A 24,952-nucleotide genomic window follows, 5' to 3' on the forward strand; every position below is an offset into this window, starting at 1 on the left:
CGACCTGGTGCTGCGGACCTGCCACGTGCTGGAGCTGGCCACCAAGCTGTTCCTCGTCGTGCAGAACGCCGTCGGCCAGACGCCGCACGTCAACATCGCCTCCGAGTGAGTGTACATGGTACAGGGCGAGCGTGGCGGTGGCGCGGCGACCTGGTGCTGCGGACCTGCCACGTGCTGGAGCTGGCCACCAAGCTGTTCCTCGTCGTGCAGAACGCCGTCGGCCAGACGCCGCACGTCAACATCGCCTCCGAGTGAGTGTACATGGTACAGGGCGAGCGTGGCGGTGGCGCGGCGACCTGGTGCTGCGGACCTGCCACGTGCTGGAGCTGGCCACCAAGCTGTTCCTCGTCGTGCAGAACGCCGTCGGCCAGACGCCGCACGTCAACATCGCCTCCGAGTGAGTGTACATGGTACAGGGCGAGCGTGGCGGTGGCGCGGCGACCTGGTGCTGCGGACCTGCCACGTGCTGGAGCTGGCCACCAAGCTGTTCCTCGTCGTGCAGAACGCCGTCGGCCAGACGCCGCACGTCAACATCGCCTCCGAGTGAGTGTACATGGTACAGGGCGAGCGTGGCGGTGGCGCGGCGACCTGGTGCTGCGGACCTGCCACGTGCTGGAGCTGGCCACCAAGCTGTTCCTCGTCGTGCAGAACGCCGTCGGCCAGACGCCGCACGTCAACATCGCCTCCGAGTGAGTGTACATGGTACAGAGCGAGCGTGGCGGTGGCGCGGCGACCTGGTGCTGCGGACCTGCCACGTGCTGGAGCTGGCCACCAAGCTGTTCCTCGTCGTGCAGAACGCCGTCGGCCAGACGCCGCACGTCAACATCGCCTCCGAGTGAGTGTACATGGTACAGGGCGAGCGTGGCGGCGGCGCGGTGACCTGGTGCTGCGGACCTGCCACGTGCTGGAGCTGGCCACCAAGCTGTTCCTCGTCGTGCAGAACGCCGTCGGCCAGACGCCGCACGTCAACATCGCCTCCGAGTGAGTGTACATGGTACAGGGCGAGCGTGGCGGCGGCGCGGTGACCTGGTGCTGCGGACCTGCCACGTGCTGGAGCTGGCCACCAAGCTGTTCCTCGTCGTGCAGAACGCCGTCGGCCAGACGCCGCACGTCAACATCGCCTCCGAGTGAGTGTACATGGTACAGGGCGAGCGTGGCGGCGGCGCGGTGACCTGGTGCTGCGGACCTGCCACGTGCTGGAGCTGGCCACCAAGCTGTTCCTCGTCGTGCAGAACGCCGTCGGCCAGACGCCGCACGTCAACATCGCCTCCGAGTGAGTATACAATCGTGTCGACACCAGGGACCGGTCCGTTATCCCCTTCGAGGTTTTTTGAAAGGTTTTGCTTACCAAAGTCGTTGCTTACTAAAGCCCTTTTCTTTCATTTTTGAGCGCTTCATAAAACGAGTAAGCTGATAGCCTGATACCCGTTCCTTAGCGCTAACCTCTTGAAGGGGTATCGTATCGATTATAAATTATAACGCGTGTGCCACATTTATAACATACACCACCACATTTATTAACTTTCTCTTCATAATAATAGAATTAAATATTCCTTATTTATGTTTAATGTGTTTAGCGCATTGGCAAAGCGTTTAGCGCAAAAGTAAGTTAAAGTGTTTAGCGCAAAGGACTGGGTGCTTAGCGCATTGACAGCACAGGTGACATTTTTTTCTTAATTATGAAGAGGCTACCCTTTCATTTTAGCGGCATCTCTGAAAGGGAAACCTCTCCTAGAGCTAAGTCAAATGGACGGGTCAGCAATTCAAAGGGAAAGCCAATCTTTGGGGCTATGCGATAAACGACTAAGCCTTTTAAAGATTTTTTTCTTGGAAGGAGTGGACGGGTCCCTGGTTGACACATGGCACAGCGAAATTTCATCTAGTTTATTATTATTATTTATTATTTATTTATTCATGAACAATATAATAATTGTATTTGAATATAACTACTTACTAAAATTCCTTAAATCTAAGTTCTAAATCTAATAATTATATAATCTAACATGCAGAACAATATCAGACGTATTTATCTAAATTAATTACCAATTAACTATAATTACGTAGGCAAATAACTAAAGAAGGTCACAAACTCCTCTATAGAATAAAAACACTCTTTCAACATCAATCTTTTCAATTTGTTTTTAAAGATATCAAGGCTAGTGATGTTCCTCCACTCACTGGGAAGCTTGTTGTAGAGCTGTACACTCTGAAATTCTGCACAATGAGTGACTATTTTAAGTTTAGGCTGCAGTTTACAGTGTAGGTATTTCCTTCGTGTACTTACGCGTGTCTCCCTCTCCTCATTGGTCTCGTACTCATTGAGGCTTTTGACCAGGTCAGTGAGAAGCAGGAGGATGTAAAGACACGGGACAGTCAGTATTTTTAAGTTTTTGAAGTAATCCTTGCAGGACTCAGTATGTGGAATGCGCGCGCAGTTCAAATAGAGCAAGCAGTATTAAAGGAAAGACAAAGACCAACACAACTTTTACAGTACATATGCTGGTTCTTTCCCTCAGTAATGCGGGAATGATCACTTTCCGTGCCAATGTAGAAAGTTTAAAGGGTAATTCTGCCGTAGTAAGCCAAATAGCGCTAATTCAAAAGAAAATTAACTGTTAACTTATACTTTAGTTTCTATCTATAGTTAATTTTAAAGCATTTTCAAAATTATTTGTTATTGGCATAGCACTATTTGGCTTAGTAGGGCAGCATATGTACTAGAACGTTGTACGATACACGTGCGAATATGTGATTCGCATGATCTACTTTCCGCACTTGCATCGTAAATGACTATTTCATCACGAATAACATGTATTCAGGTTCGAGGCGAACTTCGGTCAGCAGATCGTGACGATCTCGTTCCACCTGCTGGGCGGCGAGGGCGGCGCGCGCCTCGTGCGGCGCGGCAGCCGCATGGACGTGCTGCTCTGATGGACTCCGGCGGCGGCGCGCCCCGGGGGCTCGCTGCGGACTGCCCCGCTGCTCTCGCGGACCCGCGCGCCTGGTCACGCCAGCGGAGTCCGTGGCGTTCTCCTCTGCTGAGGCGGAGGTACTCGGCACTCGTGCCGCTCAAACCGACGTGGGAACGGCCGGTTGAACTGTATCCTTCTCAGTAATATACCACGCATCAGATAATGAAAACTCGCGTGGTTTGTTGATGTGAGATAACTCGTGTCGGCTCCGAGTCGAGTCCGTGTCTAAATGCGATTATACTACCGTTGCTAACAATCGCTAGTTTATCTACGTGCATTGAAATCGACTCGGCTCCGAGATGTCAGCAACACAATTCTTTAGTGGATCTTATCTCCTTGCGTTAAGGTTTACGAATGTTTGTCGATAATGGTACAATAATGTCAGGTAATTTTGGTGGCGTCAGAGCGTTTGACAAACATGTTGTAATTTAATTACCTAAACATATACATAAAGAGAGTAGATTCATATTTTCCACAAATAAATATAGTGACGGATGGTTTCGATGACAAGTTTCGCTTAGCAAACTGCAGTTGTGGATCTTTTAGATTAAATCCTCTCTCATGAAAAACACGACGTCACTACCTCATTTTGTATGATTCATATCGACCGGACCAGAATGTCCGACTGATAAAATCTAGAGACATGTTATCTATAACAAAACTTGCGTGAGATACATACATATATATATATATATATATATTGAAACAAGTCACTCGCTTATTTTTATGTCGATGATTGCTTGACATGTTTGACTCTATAACGGAGAGTTTTAAGGTCTGCGTCGGCCAATGCGTGCTCTCGTTGAAGCTCCTCGTTACGAAGCGACATATGTCAAGAAATCTTCGACTTATAAATACGTGGCCCGTTGAAATGACATTAATATTTTGTGTATTATATAGTCGACATCCGACGGTACCCAACAGTTTAATCGACTTTAATCGAACCGGCCGTATTTGACTCATTAGAATATGAACTCTACCGAGTGTAAATAGGCTTGTAATTCCCTCGTCGGGCGGAGGGTGCGAGTGGTACGTGACGGTCGCTCCACGCGGCGCAGTGCCCGCGCTAGTTATAAGTAGAGTAGCGCTAGGTAAGTCCGGGCCGGGCCGGGCTCCGGGCGCCGGGCCGGACTCCGGGCGCCGGGCCAGGCTCCGGGCTCCGGGCGCCTGGCCAGGCTCCGGGCTCCGGGCGCCGGGCCGGGCTCCGGGCTTTGGGCGCCGGGCCGGGCTCCGGGCCGGGCGCGCAGACCAGGCGCGCGCCGCCGTCCTGAGCACGGCATCGCTATTTTATAAGGACCTTATGACCGGTTGAAACTAAACTTTTTTTTTATTTCCCGTCCACAAAATGTCCGGTGGAATGATTTCTCCGCAAAAATCTCCCTCTTTACATCTTTACGATTTTTCCAAAGCACAGAACTAAGAAGTTTTTTTTTTTTAAATAAGAACGAAAACTTGTTGTCACAATAAGTAGTAGCCGTGTCTTAATAAACTTTTAGTTTTCCAAACCTAGACCTAAATCATTTACTTGTTGACTAGACGTTGTTAAGAAATATGTATGTTCCTCTTTGTCTTGAACGTCTAGCGAAACTAACTTACCACGGATATATCTTATTGCGTCACAATAAGTATCACAATCAGCCAGTTATCAGTGCCAAGTGTCTGGACGGCGGGCGGAGCGCCCGAGTTTCAACTGTTCATAATGCCCGGCCCCGGTAGTTCTTATGATAGGCTCATAGTTACATGCTGTGTCCACACCGTCTTCAAGCAATATATCCGCCATAGCTCATTCAACGTTTTACATTCCAATCCAATCTGCGCGCGTTTGCGTGGATCTTAATTCAACTAATCGACGATAATAAATGACGTCACACGCGTTTTGCATCTATTTCTGCATGTTGATTCCCTTAAAAGTAGCTCATTAGCGAGTGGTTACTACGTTACAGCCACATACAAGAAAGAAACTGCCATTGCAACATGACGCCATTCATTGTGAAATTTCACGCCACGACACGAGACGATACGAGGAAACTTCCATTGAATAAGTAGTTTAATTTTGATGCAAGCAACAGTTGAATGCGCTCGACGAAACTAACGGACGGCGTTGTGGACATAGCTTAAGTCGCTCCAGCAACACTTGTACACGCTTTTGGTGCACAATTTAATGTTCCAACAGTGGTCATTGCGTGAATTTTAAAATTGCTGTGTGTTGTTAGCAGAACGGGGCTCGTCTCAGTCGGAACAATTTTCTCACTGCCGAAATGTCTATATAAAATCGACTGACTTAGTCCCGTTTTGCTATAAAAGAGTTCTAGTTGCTTTAAGATAGTATTATAAATATTGTTAGATCTGCAATAATTACAGATCTATAGCTTTAAAGATGTGCCAATAATTAGAGGGTGCCAACTATAGCTATTAACTCTAGTACCTTTCAGCTACGTACGTTTTGATCTACCTCGCATAACAACTCTCTGTTACATTGGAAAACTCGTAAAATTATATAATATATACCTATTTTCACCGTCGAAAATTAAATTATTTATCGAATAAAATTGCCGGTGCCATAGAGTCGAAAGTACAGATTTCGTCTGATATGGGGATTTTTTCTTTTTACCAATTGTAACATAGGATTGTTATTAACGTTTGGGGTAGTTGTACGTAGAGATTATCTAGTATATTGATAAGGGAGCATGTATAATATGATGGCGTGTACAAGTGTGGTGCGGCGGCGGCCGGCCGCGCAGCCCCTACACTACTACACACTTGCGGTTACTAATGACGTAGCCCACTAGGCCTGTCGCGGTCGCCATGTAAGGCAAAACAAAGTGAAAAAAACCTGATAAAAATAATGACTTGAATGAATGAGACAGGGAGAGATTTATAAAGAGATTATTCCATATGAATTTTTAGTTCAGTTGTTGACATAATACCATAAGCTACCAGTCTCTCTTGTTTTATATCAAAGATACTTAAATACTGCTCTTGTACCAGTTTTGTACTAAAATGCCAAATCGATTCGGCAAATTGGTGCCAACGAACTGTTTAGCATCGGGGCTATGAGAAAGGATTAGATCCATCCACATAATATATAAAAATTAATATACGCGTCTATATTATATTTAAAACTTTTTAATAGTTTTACAGTAACAAAATAATTAATTTGTGGCTACGTCATTATAACTACACGTGGACTCTGAACAAGTTGTGAACGTGGGGTAACAAGTGGTATTTACTGTTGGGAATGGAATTAGATCGATTGTTAAGGCCCGGCCGCCGCGGCGCCGCGCTGGGCGCAGGCGGACTGAGGAGCGCGCCCCGCCGCCGCGGCTCGCACAAACCAGCATTGTTCATTCATTCTTGGATTTGAGTTCTACAGAAATGGCTATATAATAGTTTTTTCAAGATCAGAAACAAAATATCCTATATAACAGATTTAAGTAGTGATTAACAGATCCAGAGCATTGAACTGATTATTGGTAGGTTTACCAGTGGTGTGTCAATTGATGGCAAAAGTATTATTTAATTTAGTACTGGAAACGATAATAGAATAATACCTATAAAGCCAACAGGGAATATTACGCAAAACTCTGCGCAGAGAGCGCCACTAGCACATACTGAGGGCCTGCCGCGAAACACTAAAATTGAAATTTCTCTCGAAATAAAAAACCCGCCTTGAAGCATCAATGTCATATTGAAAACTTGTCAAAAAACTGTTTAAGGCATAGTATGTATAAGTTAGCCTATGGTTTACAGTATGTGCCAGTGCTGCACTCTGGTTGCAGAACATTGCAGTCATACCTCCTCCTATTGAATGTGCACCTGACGTCAAACCGACATTAGATTTTAGAATGATATTGGAATTACATCAGCTGTCCTGTGCCTACAAGTATTGGTGCGAGGGAGACGGCTGCGCGAATGACAGCTCACGGATACGATTCAAATATCATTAAAATATCGATTTGAAGTCTGGCGCACGTTCGAACTGGCCAGTATATGAGTTTACCATGTTTTACCATTACCTATAGTTTTCACTGTTCACGTAGTCTGTAAAAACGCTGCTATCTATAGAAACTATGATCCTTAAAACACTTACTAGGCAGTAAAAGTAGTGCATAATGGCCCTCCATCTATATAAGTTCACTAGCTGAAGTTTCTTAGTTCCATTACATTGCGTCTAGTTACAAGAGACTAATCAGAAGAGAGTTGTATTAAAGTACCAAGGAAGAAAGTCGTGAAAATTCAATTTAATTTTAGCGACAGATCTGATAGCGATCTCCACTAAGACTGCCACTTGCAGCTTAAAAGTTTCAAGGACTGTATGCTTATTTGCAACCGACGTGAAATAAAAAACACTTATAAAATTGTCTCTTTCATGTGACTTTTCCCTGTGCTCTGACTGTAACTAGTACATTAGTATATAAAGCCATACATAGATATAGCGTAGCATCGGCGCGGCGCGGGGCGCGCGGCGCGTGCTAACTTTACTATAGTGTCTTGCCAATACAATACGATATGCTAGCGACGTTAACTAGTGTAAGTAGAGGTTACTGTACGCCGCCCGGGCCCGGGCTCTCTCGAACATCCACATTCGACACTTGTGGATCTGGGCCATTTAATTTGTACACTACATTTTTTTTTAGTTTGGAATTTATTGTGTTAGTGCTATTCAGAATCAGGAGCTCTTTCGATCAAATAGAAGAATAAAGTCTCTAACTTTTATTTCCATTGCGTTACCATTTTTCATTGACTTACAAATTCAACGGTGACGGTAAGGGAATGGAAGGAACGAAAAATGTATCGACATTTTGGGACCATTTTCCTCCCATGAGGATCGAAAGATCTTGTGATTTTGAGTATAAATAACATAAACTTTTCCAAACCTGAAGTAAAAGTGTAGTGTACACTTTTAATAAAATGGCCCGTCAAGGCGTCCTTACGGTAAGCGACAGAATGGGACGTTTTGCCGGCCGCGGTCACATATACTTTAATCGAATTAGGATTTTCGCGGCAGCCGTCTGTGTGCGTCGTGAGCTCCGTGTGGCAGGTGTGTGTGTGGTGACGTAGTCCAGGTTGTATAAAGTTGACTATTAAAAATATAATAGGTTATTATATTCTGGGGCTACGTGGTGCTCAATGCCTTGTTGAAAACTGTTTCGCTTGTTTTGTCAGCGGGCAAACTCCCACGCACCAGGCAGAAGTACTAATAATAATGTTGTACCTAATACTCTGTATCTTTAGGTAATTAAATAAAAACAAACAAACAAATTGTAAATTTTCGGGTAGTTATAAAATTTTACCTGACTTTATCCTACATTATTTGATCATGTAATGTTTTCATCTACCCACAACTGGCTAAAGGAGCCATTTGAGGGTAGATTTTGTTTACTTTTATTTAAATACCTAAAAATACAGAGTATAAGGTATAGCCACTGCCAAGTTAAAGGACCCGAAAAAGTGTATGAAACTGTTGAAATATTTAAACTCAACGTCACCATGCAATACATACCACTGTTTTTGAAATATTATTCATTCTGATTTGTTAATTCACACCGAAGTTACTATTTGTAGACCATGGCTTCCAGGTGTTACTGCCACAAATAGTTACCTAATGTTACCATGTCGCAGTGTTGCGCCACACGAGTGTAACTGTGGTGTGGATGCACCTTTAGAAGCTCACCACAGCACTCAGTATTGAAAAGTCACCACATAATTAACCAAAGCTAAGACAATATGAGATCATAAAGGCTCACACACACGACGGGCGGGCGGCGAGCACTGCCACCGGTACCACGTAATGTCTTTCGAGAACAAATAAATTACATTAATACGTATGATTGTTGACGCACGCGGCTGCGTACCGATTTATGTTAAACAGATATAAGTATGTAAATGCATGTTACGTTTTGAACGATTAATTATTATGGGAATGTTTTATCGTTTTCAATAAAACTATTACGAAAAGTTCTCGTTTCATTTTTGTCTACCGTCCTAGTTAAAACGCCAATTGAAACTTGAATAATGTATGGTAGTAGTCCAGCGAGTTTCCGTAGCGTCTGTCAGAACGATACCTACATAATTATTTTCGTTTCGTTTGGCGTTTCTCGATGTATGATTGTCATCTTGACTAGCGGCCAATTCGAGTTTTAGTTATTAGATCTCATTCTAAAATTATACTGATCTGATACCGTTCTGTCAGAGTTAAAAAAAGACGTTGTTAATAAAAGAGGAAAGAACACACATCATTTGTACAAAGGGGAAGTTATCCATTTCAGGGATCTCTTCCCGTAAACCTTTGAGCAATTGAGGAAGAATTTTTTATAGGAGATTGGAACTATTTCGTATTAGAATGATGTCAGATCCCTTTTAGATCAGTATCGTATGTTATTGTTGGAATTACCCTGTAGGCCTACTGAAAAAAAAACGAAGTTCGTCCATTGCGGGCATTTTTCTCTGTCACTTTAATCACGTCTTAGTGAGAGTAAAAGAGAAAGCTCCCCGTAATTTGCGAATTTCGGTTTTCTCGGTAGGTCCCCTGATGTTACAGTGTTAACACCAGAGGGCTATGAAAAACGCTTGGACTGTTTTTCGTGGTCCGGAGTATATTACACTGACCTGTCGAGCAGGTCGAACCTTCGCTATAACCACGAAAAACGAAGTTCATGAATTTCGAGCAACTATCTCTATCACTCTAATTACGCTTTCATTGGAGTAAGAGATAAGTAGATGCCCGAAATTTGCGAACTTCGGTGTTCGTGGCAGGCCCTCTTTAGGGTGCCTTTCCACCAGAGATGTGCTATGCTATGTTTTGATACATTTGAAACGCTGCTCCAGCTGCAGCTACGTTTCAAATGTATGAAAACATAGCATAGCAAGCATAGCACATCTCTGGTGGAAAGGCACCCTTACGCAGGATATTCGCTTCGTAGCGGAAATACACTGCTAGGGTCACGTCACCACAGAATAAATAATAGTACTACCCTACACAAAGGAAACAAAATCGAAGTTTGACAGCGATTCATAAACTAATCATGTTGTCCCTTTCTAATGTATGGAACTATCCCTTTCGGCTATTTAGGCTTGTCAAAATCCAAGTGATTATCTTACCTGTGGTTGTGCACGTGCAAGTTCTGCCAACCCTAATAATTGCTCGTAGCCGAACGTACGTAGCCGAGAACGCCCGAACACTGCAGTTTCTCCCGCTGACGTCACGTCGTCGCATAGGAGCACGATTTAGATTTAACAACTTGTTGCGTTTTAGATCTTATTTTGATATGACCTTGAAGATCGCTCACGTTGATTGGTACAGTCACGTCTGAAAATATCGATACGAAAAATATGCCAAAAATATGTATACAATACCTTAATATATTATATATATATATATATATATATATATATATATATATTTTATATATGGGTATACATATTTCTGGCACTTTTTTCGTATCGATATTTTCAGACGTGACCGTACATGCTAAATTTACTAAAAGTCGTGCGTGAGATGCGCGCTAATCACCGAGACGATCGTCAAAGTCGTCTCGAAACCAGAACAAATTGTGACATTTGAATCGACCTCTAGGTAATGGGTTAGATATGAAAATTCTCAAAATTTGTTCTCATAATCGCCAGCGGAAGGCACTGGCATAGCTGCGAATCAATTCATGTTTGTATCATAACTATTACTTGATAGCGAAGAGATTCTATAAATTACAAATTTAAAAATGTATAATTTTTTGGCTTAATGCATCCCCTACAACTACTTTTTTATAGGTAGTGAAGGTCTTTTTAGGTATAGAAAATGAAACCTGAAAGTTGAATCTCACACCTGTACAAGTTGTCTATGTCTATGTCTTGTCGTATCTACTCGTAGGCATCTCGTAGGTATTTGTTCTAAATAATACAACAACTTATCCACACAAATACTTTTATTAAATGTAAAGATAGATATTTGTATAACAAAATACCTAGTATTTCTCAAAAATTACACTTAAGAACTACAAATACACTTATTAAACTATGAAATGAAAGTACAATGAGATACATAGATTAAATACTTAGGAACTGAACTGGGCGCCGGCCACTTGAGAGTTTTCATTTATCCTGATATTTCACTGTATGAAGCTTATAAAAAACACTGGATGTTGCACGTAGAACGAATAATTCAGCTATTATATGTATACCTTCTATTTATAATATTTCAAAAAAGTAATATCCCAGGTCTTTCTGATAATTCATATATTTGCTAAGAAACCGCGTGACCCAATAGTGGGAGCCAGTTGTAGCTTTTTCTGCCAGCATGTTCTACCTCCAACTTCCAATATTCAGTAAAATTCTTGGAAGGGTACGTTCCATAAGGATGGAACAAATATGTAAATTGTCTTGCGCCGACTGCCCGCTTCATACTCCAGTCAACGAGGTATTTTTGTACCGACAATCATTCAAGGTCAACTTGTATTATTGGCACCGCACGAAAGGACTTACAACCTTATTTTGAAGCATTTCCCGGGCTGGCTATTTTATTTCGTGTATCAAAGCCGCTGATCATTTTTCTAGGCATATTTTTGACCATTTATCACAGAAAAATAAACTCTTATACCGGCAAATCTTCAGAAAGTTCATACGGGACAACTTCATGGAATGCTCCATTTTAAAGCAATAGTGGTGCGTAAGCTAGTTTTCGGTGCCAATAGGCTGTTTGACCTATTTGATCTTGTAAATTATACGGTAAATACAGAAATCATTTATCATTTACGATGTATGTAAATAATTCTGTGCGCGATTTGCCGGACAGCGTTTGTTGCCAGATTTCAGTCGGCAGCTGTTAAGTGCCGGCGCCTCGGTGACTGGACTGCTGAAGAAGTGTGAACTTACTACGTCTATGATAGCAGATACGAACAATCAACAAGTTACTTAGATAACGATCTCTTAAATAATGTAATTAAGTAAAGGTGTTACTACACCAACCGACTGTACCTACAGCAGAAATAATCTACATATTGACTTTATGAGTCTTATTTATTACACACCGAGAAAACACAAATAAAAGAGCAAGAAAAATGAGGTTGGGAAAATATGGGTCGATAAGAGAAAGTATAGGGAGCGTGCATGAACTGTAGGGGGCAGCACAAGAGCCGCCTATTTAGTGTCGCGAAATGTAAATGTCAAGTTTACGTTTTTAATTTACGCCACAAGATGGCAGCACTTACAGCGCGCAAGGTTGCGTGCGTGAGCTGTGGGGGCAGCACCTAAGTTTATGTTTCCGATTTAGGCCACCAGAAGGCAGATCCTCCAACGCGCACGGTCCCCAAACTGAAATTAGCAGCACTTGTAATGTTGCTTTTAGTTTATTTGCGCGAAGTATCAATAACAATTTTAAGTATTCGATTTAGAGCACAAGATTGAAAGCGATTTTACTAAAGTAGTCCGATCCGATCTCGGATGTCGAGTATGACTACAAACAAGCAAAAGTTCCTTTTTATATTTTTTATACATTTAGTTATGGACTTCATGGTCTGTGAGCAAAAGAAAGCGTTAGTGCATAACAAGAACATAGGGGGCATTTTCTAGCAGCTGTTGTTATCCAAAGGTCAGCCGACATCGTATATCGGATCGGAAAATATATAAACCGGAGTCGGTCCGAGGTGTAATATCCAGTAATTTCATAAAGATGATCTGTAGGCGTTCTGTTATTCAATAGTTCTGTGGCTAGCTAATCAGTCAGTGTGGCAACACCGTGCTATCACTAATAAAATAAAACTATAATACTTGTACACGTTATAAATACTATGCCGCATTCAGTCTTCTCGTTACACTCAGCTCATACAATAGCATTACAGTGCATTCAATCTTCCTACGAGCGCATTCAGATTTTAAAATAACATATTAAAATTGCGATACGATATTAAAGTCTGAAATAAGATAACTCAATACAATACAATATCTTGTTTATAGGTTTGAATGCGCTTTCTTACCATATCTGTAGAACTTCTAACCTCAAGATGCAGGTACTTTAGGTGGTAACGCGTAGTGTTCAAACGATTACTATATGAATGCTACGTCCGCTGTGTGCTACGTCATAGCCATTAGCGATAGTTTTCCGCTAGTAGAGACATTTGAAATCTATCAGGACATCTTGAACTGAGCATTCTTCGTTGATGTCTTCAGGGTGCAATGTATTGGTATTGGTGTACCTGTGCATGCGCGTTGAAAGGTTTTAGCAACATGAGAATGGACTGTGACTTCAAATTTCAAAATCAGCCCCTGTGTCAAAATCAAAATTTAACGTCGCATTTTTAAATTCGAAAAGCCGCTTTTGCTATTAATAAATATTCCCGGACAGCTGCCTTATGAGGTTAGAAAGTCGTACTAAAAAAATGGAGTAAGATTTAATAGATACATACAAATATAGATATAGTGATGTCAAAATGAGATTAATAGGAAACTTCGAATAGGCCCCAAGTTCGTCTTAGCTTTACATTTTAGCAAGAAAATGAGCTGGTATTCTCAATGCCGAGATACATTTACCAAGGGACACTTGAATTGAAACAGCCCGAAACTTAGGCCTTCAATAAATTGTGAAATCTAAAATAGCTGAGCTGAAAATTAGTGCCGGTATTGATCACTAGGCCGAAAACCAGCCATTACTACAGGTCAAGTCTCAAATGTAAGTATGTTAAGTATTAATATAATTTACTCAAGCATGCATCATTACGTTCACGATAAATTGATAAAAGACTTCGAAACAGGCGCATTGGTTAAAAAACATTGATGTTCATATGGCCCAGGCCAGCAAAATGATCCTCAGCCGATAGATCGTACCGAACCGTTTGTTGAACTTTTATATAATTTTTGGTTTTTATATCGCATTTCCGCACATTTTTTGCAAAAAATAATTATTCGACCTACATACAAAGGGCTCTTTGTGCTAAACGGCATCGCCTGCCCGATTTAACACTTTCGCCTGCCTTCGTAGTAATGAGACGAAATTAACTTTGAGACGAATTTATCCACAGGTATATTGTTGTTCGACTTAGATGCCTTAAATATTGTTAGGTATTAACTACAACCATTCAGTTTCGATTAGTACAACGTTAATAGAATGTAGTGAAATTCAACAATTTACCTAAGATTTACGCTCTTGTACTTATATGTATATACAAATGTATTTGCAACGCCGATTCTGTAGAGATATACAAATGGCTACAGCATCCATATCAAAGTGCTTACCTGCATTTTATGGACAGAAATAGTATTATTGAGATCCTGTTTATTTGTTTAGGAACTAGAACTGAAAATTGCTATTAGTTGGTACAGCACAGACCTTCCATTCTTTTCCATTCCTTGAATTTAAGTTGAACGTTGTATATTTGCTGTAATTAAAATGACAAAAACTCACAAAAAATAGTCTTTAAAGGTTTGAATTGGTGTTATTGGATTTAAATGAAATTTTGTACCTTGAATCATGCTTAAAACATGTATGCATGGTAGTTTAGACTTGCTCAGGGACGGGATTTCGCTTCGAAGGCAAGCAACATTGATATGAAAACCTACGAGGCCCAATAAGACGGGCCGCTATAACAAGAGCTATACACAACACGACACGTACAGATATGGTCAGTTGCTATCAAATCATGCGGGGGCGTTTTCCTTGCAAACCAATAAGGCCTTTTACGCGGGGCATGTGGCGTTCATGTCGCTCTGAAACATGAACACGTATAGGTACTAACGCGCCGCAAAGAGCTCATCTTATCTTTACGCAGCATAACGCCTCGGCCACGAAACGCACGCTCGACGCTGTGACGCCGACCGCCATGCAGCGGTTAAAAGTATCAAAACAAATGTATGGCGGTTGGCGTCAGAGTCAAGCGTGAATGCTCCAAGCGTGCGTCATGACCCTCGGGTAATTGTACGATCTGAGCGGACTTTCAAGCGGAGCGTGCAGCGAACAACATAAACATGCAAACGTATGTCAGTGGCCTGAGAGTACGCTGCGCAAAGTTATTTGCCGCTGCCTGCCGCGTAGAACGCTCCGCTGGACGCTTGTCACTCAACTCAGGCGTACCTACACGAAAGTAGTTGTAAAAGTAGTAAGTAGCCCTAAAGTATGTCTCACTTCCAGTCTCCAGTTATACCTATTATTGACCTATACATAGATAAGTCAAAAATATACAACGATGTAGGGTTGTTATTTAATCACATTTCTTCACATTTTCCATGCGCACCCCGCACTCTATCGTTAAGTAATATTAAACACCAATAGATATGTTTCTCCATGCAGGAGTAACTAACATGTGTGTATGTATACCGACATGGAGGGTAATTTCGTTTCTACATCGTATATTGACCCCGATTAAGAATTTTAGTCCCATACATAAAAATCATCACATAGCTTCAGTAGTCTAACTTACAGTAAATAAACATTGATAGTTCACCCAACTGCGTAAACGTTCAATAAGTTTAATAGAGTTGTATCTGTGTTGTTTCATCCTACACTACAGGATCAAATTTAAATAGCAAATATAGTATAGGCCTGGAGGTTTGTCTGAACAGATGGCGCTGTTATAACTCCGTCGAAGATCTTTAATTACTTTTGATTCGAAAAGCCAGTATTGAAATCATCTGTTTATATATACAAGCTAATTGAGTGTTTACGCAATTAGGTGCTTGTAAACGCTCGCTAAATACTTGTAATAAAAGACGTTGGTACAGTACACAGTGTTTAGTACAGCGGTAACTTATATTACAGACGTGGTACAAGACGATGGGGCCGACGTGGCTCACTTGATGGAGCAGGTGAACTGCGCGCGCAGCCGGCGGAGCGACTCCGTGGACTGCTCGCTCTGGGGAACAACATATGGCATATATATGTCGTAGCCATCTGGTTCAGTTACCAGCTAATTAGTCGCCTAGGCCGACAGAAAATCAGTCAACGTTTAACTTAGCGTATTGGCGTAGTCAGCTCTGTGAAAACAACTGGATCACTTACCCGAGTGATTTAAATGTAACCTACAAAACTTAAAGAAATGAAAAAAGATAAAATAAATAAATTTACAATAAAATAATTACCTAATCTAACCGAACATCAAATTCATCAATGTAAAATTAACTAAATGACTACACGACGTTTGGCAGATAGATAGATGTTTAACCGTTGCAATCAATGATTTGGCTGGTTGTTCTTCAGCCAACTAATTAGCTGGCTAATTGAACCAGTTGACTGCGACATATAGACATCATGTCTCATTTATGTTACTAGCTTCTGTCCGCGACTACGTCTCCGTGGAATGATGATGATGATTGATAAATACTATCCAATGTCCATCCCCAATGTTCTGTAAATATCGACATTTTACTCGATTCATTACCGATTGAAGATATCGCATAAACTGATTGATTTAAAAATAAATAAAACTAATTGATTTAAAATTATGTCTGATGTGACTTATGAGAAGAGTGATTCTCTACACTCAGCCCTAAAAGTGGTCCCACTGGGTCCTACTTAGCGACCCAAAATGTGAAGCAAGTGATTTGGTAGCGTTTGTATCGGCGTGCATTATATAAGCGCTTTTTACATCTACCCTCTATCATTCGCTTTCGAAAGAAGGCTGGGTGTATCCAACGAAAAACGAAAGGGTGAATTTCCGACGGCCGGGCTGAGTTTTCTGTTTCACGAAATACCTATGTGAACATCGTGCCATATCTTTTGTCCCCTTTTAATTTCCTGGCTTTACGCTCCTTCTCAAGCTGACTTAAGTCCCATTTGGACGGATGGAACTTGCATGCGATTTTCGTTACATTGCGGTATTTGCTCAATTAACTGAATTCATTGTACTATGTATCGATTATGGCATGCAATGCAAGTTATCCTTAACCGTCTAACTGGAAATTGGCCTACCGCGAAAACCGAAATTCGCAAATTGCGGGGATCTTTCTTTTTAACCGAGTTCAAGATTTCAAAAGGCGGCGGTTATCAATTCGGTTGTATGCTTTTTTTTTGTTTTTTTTTTATTTTATGTTTGTTACTCCATAACTCCGTCATTTATGAACCGATTTTGAAAATTATTTTTTTGTTTATATATATACAGATTGGTCCCGTTTTTGTCAAAACTGAGTTCTGATGATGGGATCCATGAGGAATCGAGGGAATTCTTCAAATGTGAAAGGCATACATATGGTGATTTTTATATTTTCTTTTAACAAATCAAGCATTTACATTTAAAAAAGTAACATTTGATGAGGTGGAAATGCTGATGATGATCAGAATAGAACTCTTCAACGACGCATAGTACACGTTTGGCGATTTGTCCTCTTCGCTGTGTTTTTTAAGCAAATTAGATTTTAAAGACAAATTTTTGTCAAGTTCGAGTTCTGACGATGGGATCCATGAGGAATCGAGGGAACTCCTCAAATGTTAAAGGCATATATATATAGTGATCTTAGTATTTTCATCAACAAATCAAGTATTTGTAAATGTGACATTTGATGGAGTGGAACTGCTGATGATGAACGGAAAGGAACTCTTTTGTATGAAATCCAAAACCAACAATAATCGTTCTTTCACCGGTCTCCGTCATTGAAGTCGGTTTTTTTTCTTAAAAATTATTTATCTCTTACTAAGACGTAACTAGAGTGACAGAGAATAATGGCCGCAATTGACAAAGTTCGATTTTCGCGGTAGGCCCCCTGCGACGCAACTCACCTGCAAGGTGAGCGGCGGAGCGCGCGCGGCGCGGGCGGCGCGGCGCGGCGAGCGGCCCGCGGCGGACACGGTGGGCTGGTTGTTCTCCGCGTCGCACAAGTCTGCAGTGCACAAGCCGCGCGTCACTCACACCGGACAAAACACTCTACTCTACGGCCTCCAGACTTGTCGGTAAAGTTGCGGCCGCTAGCTAACATGACAAACGTGTACAAACACCAATAGAAATGTAAATGCGAAAGGACAGATCGAACGAAAAGTGAGGTAATTTTTTCCAGCCATGTTTTATATTATATTTGTATTTACTGGCGTTTTCTATATACGATTGTCAGTTCAGTCAGTATTGTACTTGATTAGTGCTCGCTCTCACTCGCCCTTACTGAGCAAGACATGCAAATTGTAGAAATTCCGCACCGACAAGTTAGGAAAAGATCTATGTAACGAAACTGCGTGGTGGCTGGTTAGAAGCTGATCAACAAGCAAGAGTTTCAATTTGTCAGAATGTAAGTAAATTGATTGTTACATCTTTCAATCGCTTATATGTAAACTTTGTGCCTAATAATGCGCTTTAGCATTTTGTGAATCTACACACGCTCATGCATAAGTGCTTCGAAAACTATATGTTGCTCTTTCAATCTTTTTTTTCTCAGTAAGTAAATAATAGGGGTGCTTATACATTGGTATTTTAATATGAAAGTGTTAAAACAGAAAAATAAGTCATTAAGACAATATAATTGTTTAAATAACGATCTAGGTATTATAGCATATGGGAGCTTATGCTGTTTAAGTATTGGGGTCTTCACATAGACCAAAATGCACTCCGCCAAATTACAATGAAGCCTGTTTCCTATTGAAACTGCTCTTTCATTTTTATCAAATTGGCATTGTCACAGAGTGTCATTTATTCTATTTCTGAATTAAATATTTTTAAGAAATTTACCCAAAACGGCCCCTCTCCCTCATACAACTTATTATACAATACAATAGGTTACTTATTTCTCTATGCCCAAAGCACTTCAAAGCAGTAAAAGTAAAAAGTAAATACCTACCGGAAGAATACAGTTTTATCAGATAATGGTATTTAGCTGCCAGAAATGAACTTACTGATTGGCATAAGCTCGCATTTTACTTCTATTTCTTGCAACAAGGAGAATTGTGTGATAAAGCTTCGCCTACTGATTTGTGCGTATTTGTACCTACCGATATGCAGAGGAAAAGTTTTCATTTCACGAAACTTTTTACATTTCTCAAATTTAATTCCTGTGAAATTTTGCAGAAATTTGCGACAACTTCCCAAACTTTTTAGAAGCTTTCTGTGAATTTGTATGAAGTATATACGTACATGATTTGGGTGAGCTGGTGTTCCTGTGCGCGGGCGCGGGCGGTGGCGCGGGGTTGCCGTTGTCGTCGCGCGCGCCCGAGCCCGAGCTGTCCCACGTGCCCGACGCCGACGCGCCTGCAACGTCACCGCCCGCAACATTATGCCTCAAGCTTATTACGACTGACGGCCTCCAATGGTCTAGAAAGAAGCACCTATGTAAAATGACATGGGCCCCTGCTCCGAGAGGTACCCCCATTTGACCGAGATGCCTTGAGTGCTCTATACTTCCACCATTTTCTTTTTTGGCAGGTATCTCCCTCAGTGACGTAACTATCACTGAGGGAGATACTATAAATAAATAAATAAATATTATAGGACATTTTTACACAAATTGACTAAGTTCCACAGTAAGCTCAATAAGGCTTGTGTTGAGGGTACTTAGACAACGATATATATAATATATAAATATTTATAAATACTTAAATACACAGAAAACACCCATGACTCAGGAACAAATGTCCATGCTCGTCACACGAATAAATGCCTTTACCAGGATTTGAATCCGGGACCATTGGCTTCATATGCAGGGTCACTACCCACTAGGCCAGAGCGGTCGGTCGGTGGGCCTATAATTTGTATAGGTAAACATCCAGTCTATTTCGGTGCTCTACGTCAGGTTGCCTCTACAGGCTGTTAGGGCTGTTAGAAGCGAATTTAAGAAAACTTGAAATTGTAGCTTTGATATAGACTGTTACCTCATCGACGAGAGGTATTTAGTCTAAGCTCAGAGATAGGGGCAGTACTGACTGTGCGACAGGCTAGGCGAGGAGGGCGCAGACGACGAATCTAGCTCCAGCAAGGGCTGCGGAGACGTCGAGCCCAGCCTCCTCCGGCCAGTCTCGCTTCGCTGGCGGCTGCCCCGAGGGACGGCCTGTACACATTACATTTGGGTGCTGAGTGGCGGGGCGGTGGATGAGCAATAGGCTGGGTGAGAAACGCCTGGACGAATAGTTCAGCTTCTATGCGAAGACCCCGAGCCCAGCTTTCGCTCTGCCTCGCTTCTCTCGCTGCTGCAATAGTCCTGCACACTTCACTCAGATACTGCCTGTCGGCGCGACGGCTAAGCGTCAGACTTGGTGAGGAGTTCAGCTCTAGCGAGGACTACGGGGACACCGACCCCAACTCGGGCTCTGCTCTGCTCCGCTCCGCTCTCTGCTGCACCGAAGGCCCTATTACGCTACTACACTCATATACTGACTGTCAGTGCGGCGGCTGAGCGACAGGCTGGGTGAGGACTGTGCGGCTGAAGAATCCAACTCTAATGAAGACTGCGAAGAAACTGAGCCTAGGCCAGGTTCTGCCTCGCTTCGCTCGCTGCTGCCCGCGCTGCCGGGCCGAGGCTCTGAACAAGATAGCGAGTCCGCTTCCTGTTCCATCACCTCCTGCAAGAGGAAGCAGGGATGCATAAAGTGCAAATTTTGTTCATCTGGTCAAAACCTAAACTTCTAAACAAAACACGTAGAGAAACAAATGGATAGACACGCCATAATTTTTCAACACCATTAAAACCGTTTCCGATTCTTTCTGTTCCGTTTAAATTAGAATGAATTAAAAATTATAATAAAATAAAAATAAGAGTGCATTATACTTACATGTGGTAAAAGACCTTGTGGTACGGGTGAAGATGCTCCGGAGTTTGCACCGCTAGATGCGCCTCCTGTAATCATCAATGCATGTTATAGACAATACCAAAACCACAAGAAACCTTATCTCTCTGTATTGTCCAGTTTTCTGGTACTGTCAGAGTCAGAGAACCTTATATTCTTTCTGTCTTACTAAAATCTTTCGATCCATTACTCATTTGAGTACCCAATGTTACTTACACATTACATAATCGATTCAATATCTTGGTCTTCTTCCTTTACACTCTTAACGATGTTAAATGTGGAATCACATGGCAGGGCCCATGCATTAGTAGTGTTTACCTAAGTCAGGGGAGCGGCTAGCTCTGGAGCGCTGGTACCGAGTCCTAGGCGGTGAGGTTTTGTCGCTGGTTCTTGGGCTCTGCTGCGCCAGCTTCTGTTGAAGCAACGGGTAGAAGCCGCGCGCTGTGGCGTTGCGCGGCTCGTATTGGAGGATCAGCCGGCAGTACTTCAGCGCCTCGGCGTATTGCCGACGCATTATCGCTGATAGGAACTGTGAAAGAAAACCAAAGTACGTAATATCTGGAAAACGCGCTGTTTTTTTTTCACCAAACGTTTTAGTTTAGGTATATAATTACTGACTTATACAGGTATTTTAATATAACAATTAATTGTGAAATGACAATCCTTCATAGAAAACGCCAATCGAAAGTGAAATAATCTATGGAAATGATCACGTGACTTTTCGTTGTATCTGTCATCTTGATACATTTTTAATTTTCCATCGGCGTTTGTCGATGTACCTGCGATTGTCATCTTGGCTAGACCCATATAGACATGTTATAGTCAAAAACTCACTCACCTCAGCAAGAAACTCGCTAGGCGCAGACTGCGAATCATTCCCTTCCGAGCAGTCTTCAGGACTGGTGGAATGTCTCGGCGTGGCCTCCATGTTGCCTCGCGCAGACTGCTGAATCACGCGTCCGCCCGTCGGCGTCGAGTCCCGCGACCCTAGCTCACGGTCACGGAAATGTTGACTAGTGGGACGGTAGCGCAAACACGGCTCGCTTGGGTTCCCGTCGCCCGCCGCCGCTGGTAGCTTTACAATAAGCTTCCGAAGTTGAGTCGGTGATGAAGACGGCCTCTGGCGGATTGCACTAAGCTTTTTTAGTACAGGCGGCGACCCAGGTAGCGTAGGCACTGATGTTTCCGACTGATCCGACCACCAGATCCCGTTGAGGCGCAGCGCGGCGCGGGAAGCTGTCTCTAGCTTTCCCTGTACTGGGGGGTGCCAGACGGTTCGGGGATTCGCTGGGGGAGGGAGTGGTTTCGGCGGCGCGGGCCGGTACAGACGCGAGTTTGGTACCGGGCGCCGATATGTTACGCTCTTGTGACTACGCTGCCCACATTTTTTGCGTTTTTGCTTAGTTTGGCCTTGACTCTTCTGCGGGCCTGGGTACCTGAGGAAATAAGATTAGTCTATGGAAAAATAAAGAATGAACCATTGAAGGAGCTTTCTGCAAGGTTCTATGAGATGAGTAAGAAAGAAGACCTGTGAAGTGCAATGAGAAGCCTATGTGCCCGTTAGTAGCATACTCTTAATGGGCTAGACTAGATGGAGTGAGTACACTCACAGGCGAGGGTTGGGCGTGTACGTGCGGGGCGCGCGCGGGGCAGCAGCACCCGACACGCAGCGCGCAGCACGGACTTTGCGTGGCGCCCCGAGGTCGATGACGTCCTCTTCCTCGTCCTCCGACTTTACTGTAACGCGCCACCTGTTTTACAAAATATCGGAATATTCATTTAACAATAGAGTACCAACCTGGTGGATTGAAGTTGTATGAATGTACAGACAGCTGCAGAGAGAGGTGACCCCCCCCCCCCCCCCCCTTGTAAACAAATTTCTATGCAGGGGGGGTCAAATCTCTTTGCAGCTGACTGTACAGAGTTACAGAGTTCATTAAAATTACAACGAAGGCGAACTTATCCCCGCATCGGATCTCAGTTAACCTTCGAAGAAATGTGAAATTAATAAAGACAATTTATAATAATCAACAATTAACTTCGGGGCAGCAATCAGACAACGTTTAACCAGTTTTGCTTACAAAAGTTGAATTTTCTTAAGAGACTTAGATATAAACGGTTCCATAATACTTCACAGTAAACATTTGTATTAATACTTAGTGGATACCATAGTCGACACAGTCTTTAATGTGTCTGTCAATCTCATTGCAAAGCAAAAAGGCTTGTAATAGTGAGTTAAATGTACTTTCCGTGAAAAATAAAAAAGGCTCTTTTAAAGAATTCATTAAGACCTACTTTAATAAATTCTTATATATATCGCAGCACTGCGCCTTTGTTTACATCGGCTCCGTATATAAATTGAATTATAAATTCGTTCGTCCTAAAAAGTGACTAATATCCAGGAAAAAGGTTGTGAAATGTAAGGACTCACCCGGAAAATATGGAGTTTCAAAGTGAAAGTGGAGTAAAATCGTGTAAAATCGACAAATACAGTGCTGTTATATATATTGCTAGGAAGTGAATAAATCATTGAAATGACAGTGCTCGGGAGCCACAACTTGTGTTTAGCTGCTGAAGTGTTATTCTGGCCGTTTTTGCAATGTCACAGGCTACATTTGCGTATTTCGTTACCACAATTGGTGCTTTGATAAACGCAATCTGCGAACGTATGTGGCCGTTGGGTGGGTACGATTATATCGGCGTACCCTCCATATATCAACATGTGTAGGTGGACCTATTCGCTATATTCGTAGCAGTTCTTCCAGACCAAACGGCGCGGTGGAAAGAGCAGTGACCAAAGGTAGTGGCTGTGCCCCAGAAACACGGGTTCAAATCCTGATTGATATCAGAACTGTAGTATTTTTATTTTTTGTTTTTTTTATTTTTATTAATCATTCTTTTTTTCCATCCATGTTGTATGTATTCTTTTTTTTTTTTGTGTGTGTATTCTATTCGCGTTTAAAAAAAAAAAAAACCTATGTAAAATTTTGTTATATTTGGTTTTAAAATAGACAAAAAAAATGTATTACTTGACTTTTTATGTTTATGTTTATTATTATTCGATTATGTACTCTTATGCTTTTTGTTTTAACGGATGACATTGTTATTTGAGCCATTTTGCTATTTTTTTTGTAATCTCAACTCTGTCGTTTAGTGTTACTTTTTGACATGTACTTAAAGGTTTAATTATATATAATTGTAAATGTTTTTATTTTCTGTAATTTGATTGCTTTGGTGGGGTGTACTTAATTTTTACTGCTATTGTGCTTTTAGATACTAATGAGTTTGTAGATTTGTTTATCCATACAATTATTTTTGGACTTACCGGGGCATTTAAATAATGGCAAGCTCCCCTGCCCAAGCCGACAGCCAACTGAGTAGCCTGTCCCCTCTTAATCTAGTGCAATGCCCACATTGTCCCCAGCCGAAGTTTTTTAAAGGACAGCGGGGTCTGCAGATACATATAAGCAAAGCGCACAAGTCCACTAACAGCCAATCCTTTCTTCATTTGCCGGTTGCTTACACCTCTCCTCACGTTCCCAGCCCTCTTTTATCACCGACATCCACTGCCGCCCTGCAGGTGCCGGTGTCGCATCCATCACCTTCCCCAGCTACCTCACGACAGGATTCTGTTTCTCTTTCCACCATTCTGAGTAATCATAGGAGAGCTTTACCGATCGTCAAACGTATACCTAGAGGTGCGAGGATTACTGTCGCAACTAGCCTTTCAAAGGCAATTAACGACTGTGTCGAGGAAAATTCGCCTTCTAGCTGGGAAGGTCTCCTATTGTTCGCTTTTAATACGTTGCACGTGACTAAGAGGGACCCTCGCCGTTCCCTAACTTCCAAAATTAAACAGAACTGTACGCGTTTGGGCAATGTTAACGCGTCGCAGGAAATTAATGTGCCAGATGGAAATAATTCGCGAGATCTGTTCAAGGTTATTGAGGCAAAGGTCAATGATGGGGACCTTAAAGGCGCTGCGCAAATTGTTTTCTCCAGTGACACGTCTGCACCGGATACGCCCGAGACTCTCGCATCTCTGGAAGCTAAGCATCCGCTAGCCCCTTCTACGTCGAACTACCCCGATCCACCTAACCCTGCCGTACCTTGTTTGCAAGCTAGCAAAGATGCAGTTATGGCCGCTATAATGTCTTTCAAGAATGGATCAGCTGGTGGTTTAGATGGTTTAAGGCCCCAGCACCTTAAAGACCTCATTCTCGGCGCTCCCGGAGGAAGGAACGAAGATTTACTCTTGAGCATTACCCGCCTTGTCAACCTCATGCTTGCCGGAAAGGTT

At 42.5% G+C, this 24,952-nt stretch overlaps 2 protein-coding genes across 6 annotated transcripts in view; one reads left to right on the forward strand and one right to left on the reverse strand.

The window, feature by feature from the left end:
- LOC133516142 (unconventional myosin-Ib-like) overlaps window positions 1–4,104 on the forward strand; it is a 31,244-nt gene extending 27,140 nt beyond the window's left edge. Inside the window, exon 19 of the mRNA XM_061848918.1 lies at window positions 2,820–4,104. Coding sequence (XP_061704902.1) covers window positions 2,820–2,931 — 112 coding nt within the window. The 3' untranslated portion in view covers window positions 2,932–4,104. The remainder of the gene's footprint in view (window positions 1–2,819) is intronic.
- Window positions 4,105–15,672: 11,568 nt separating this feature from the next.
- Window positions 15,673–24,952, reverse strand: part of LOC133515709 (serine/arginine repetitive matrix protein 1) — a 33,889-nt gene continuing 24,609 nt past the window's right edge. Inside the window, exons 3-10 of one of the 5 annotated variants that reach the window (XM_061848255.1) lie at window positions 22,263–22,403; window positions 21,491–22,088; window positions 20,971–21,181; window positions 20,638–20,702; window positions 20,244–20,427; window positions 19,007–19,120; window positions 17,668–17,768; window positions 15,673–15,808 (exon numbers count right to left, since the gene is read on the reverse strand). In XM_061848255.1, coding sequence (XP_061704239.1) covers window positions 15,746–15,808; window positions 17,668–17,768; window positions 19,007–19,120; window positions 20,244–20,427; window positions 20,638–20,702; window positions 20,971–21,181; window positions 21,491–22,088; window positions 22,263–22,403 — 1,477 coding nt within the window. In that variant the 3' untranslated portion in view covers window positions 15,673–15,745. The other 4 variants (XM_061848257.1, XM_061848259.1, XM_061848256.1 and 1 more) reach the window with 4 other exon arrangements.

This window comes from Cydia pomonella, chromosome 3 (genome assembly GCF_033807575.1).
Source record: "Cydia pomonella isolate Wapato2018A chromosome 3, ilCydPomo1, whole genome shotgun sequence".
In the NCBI taxonomy this organism is placed as follows: domain Eukaryota; kingdom Metazoa; phylum Arthropoda; class Insecta; order Lepidoptera; family Tortricidae; genus Cydia; species Cydia pomonella.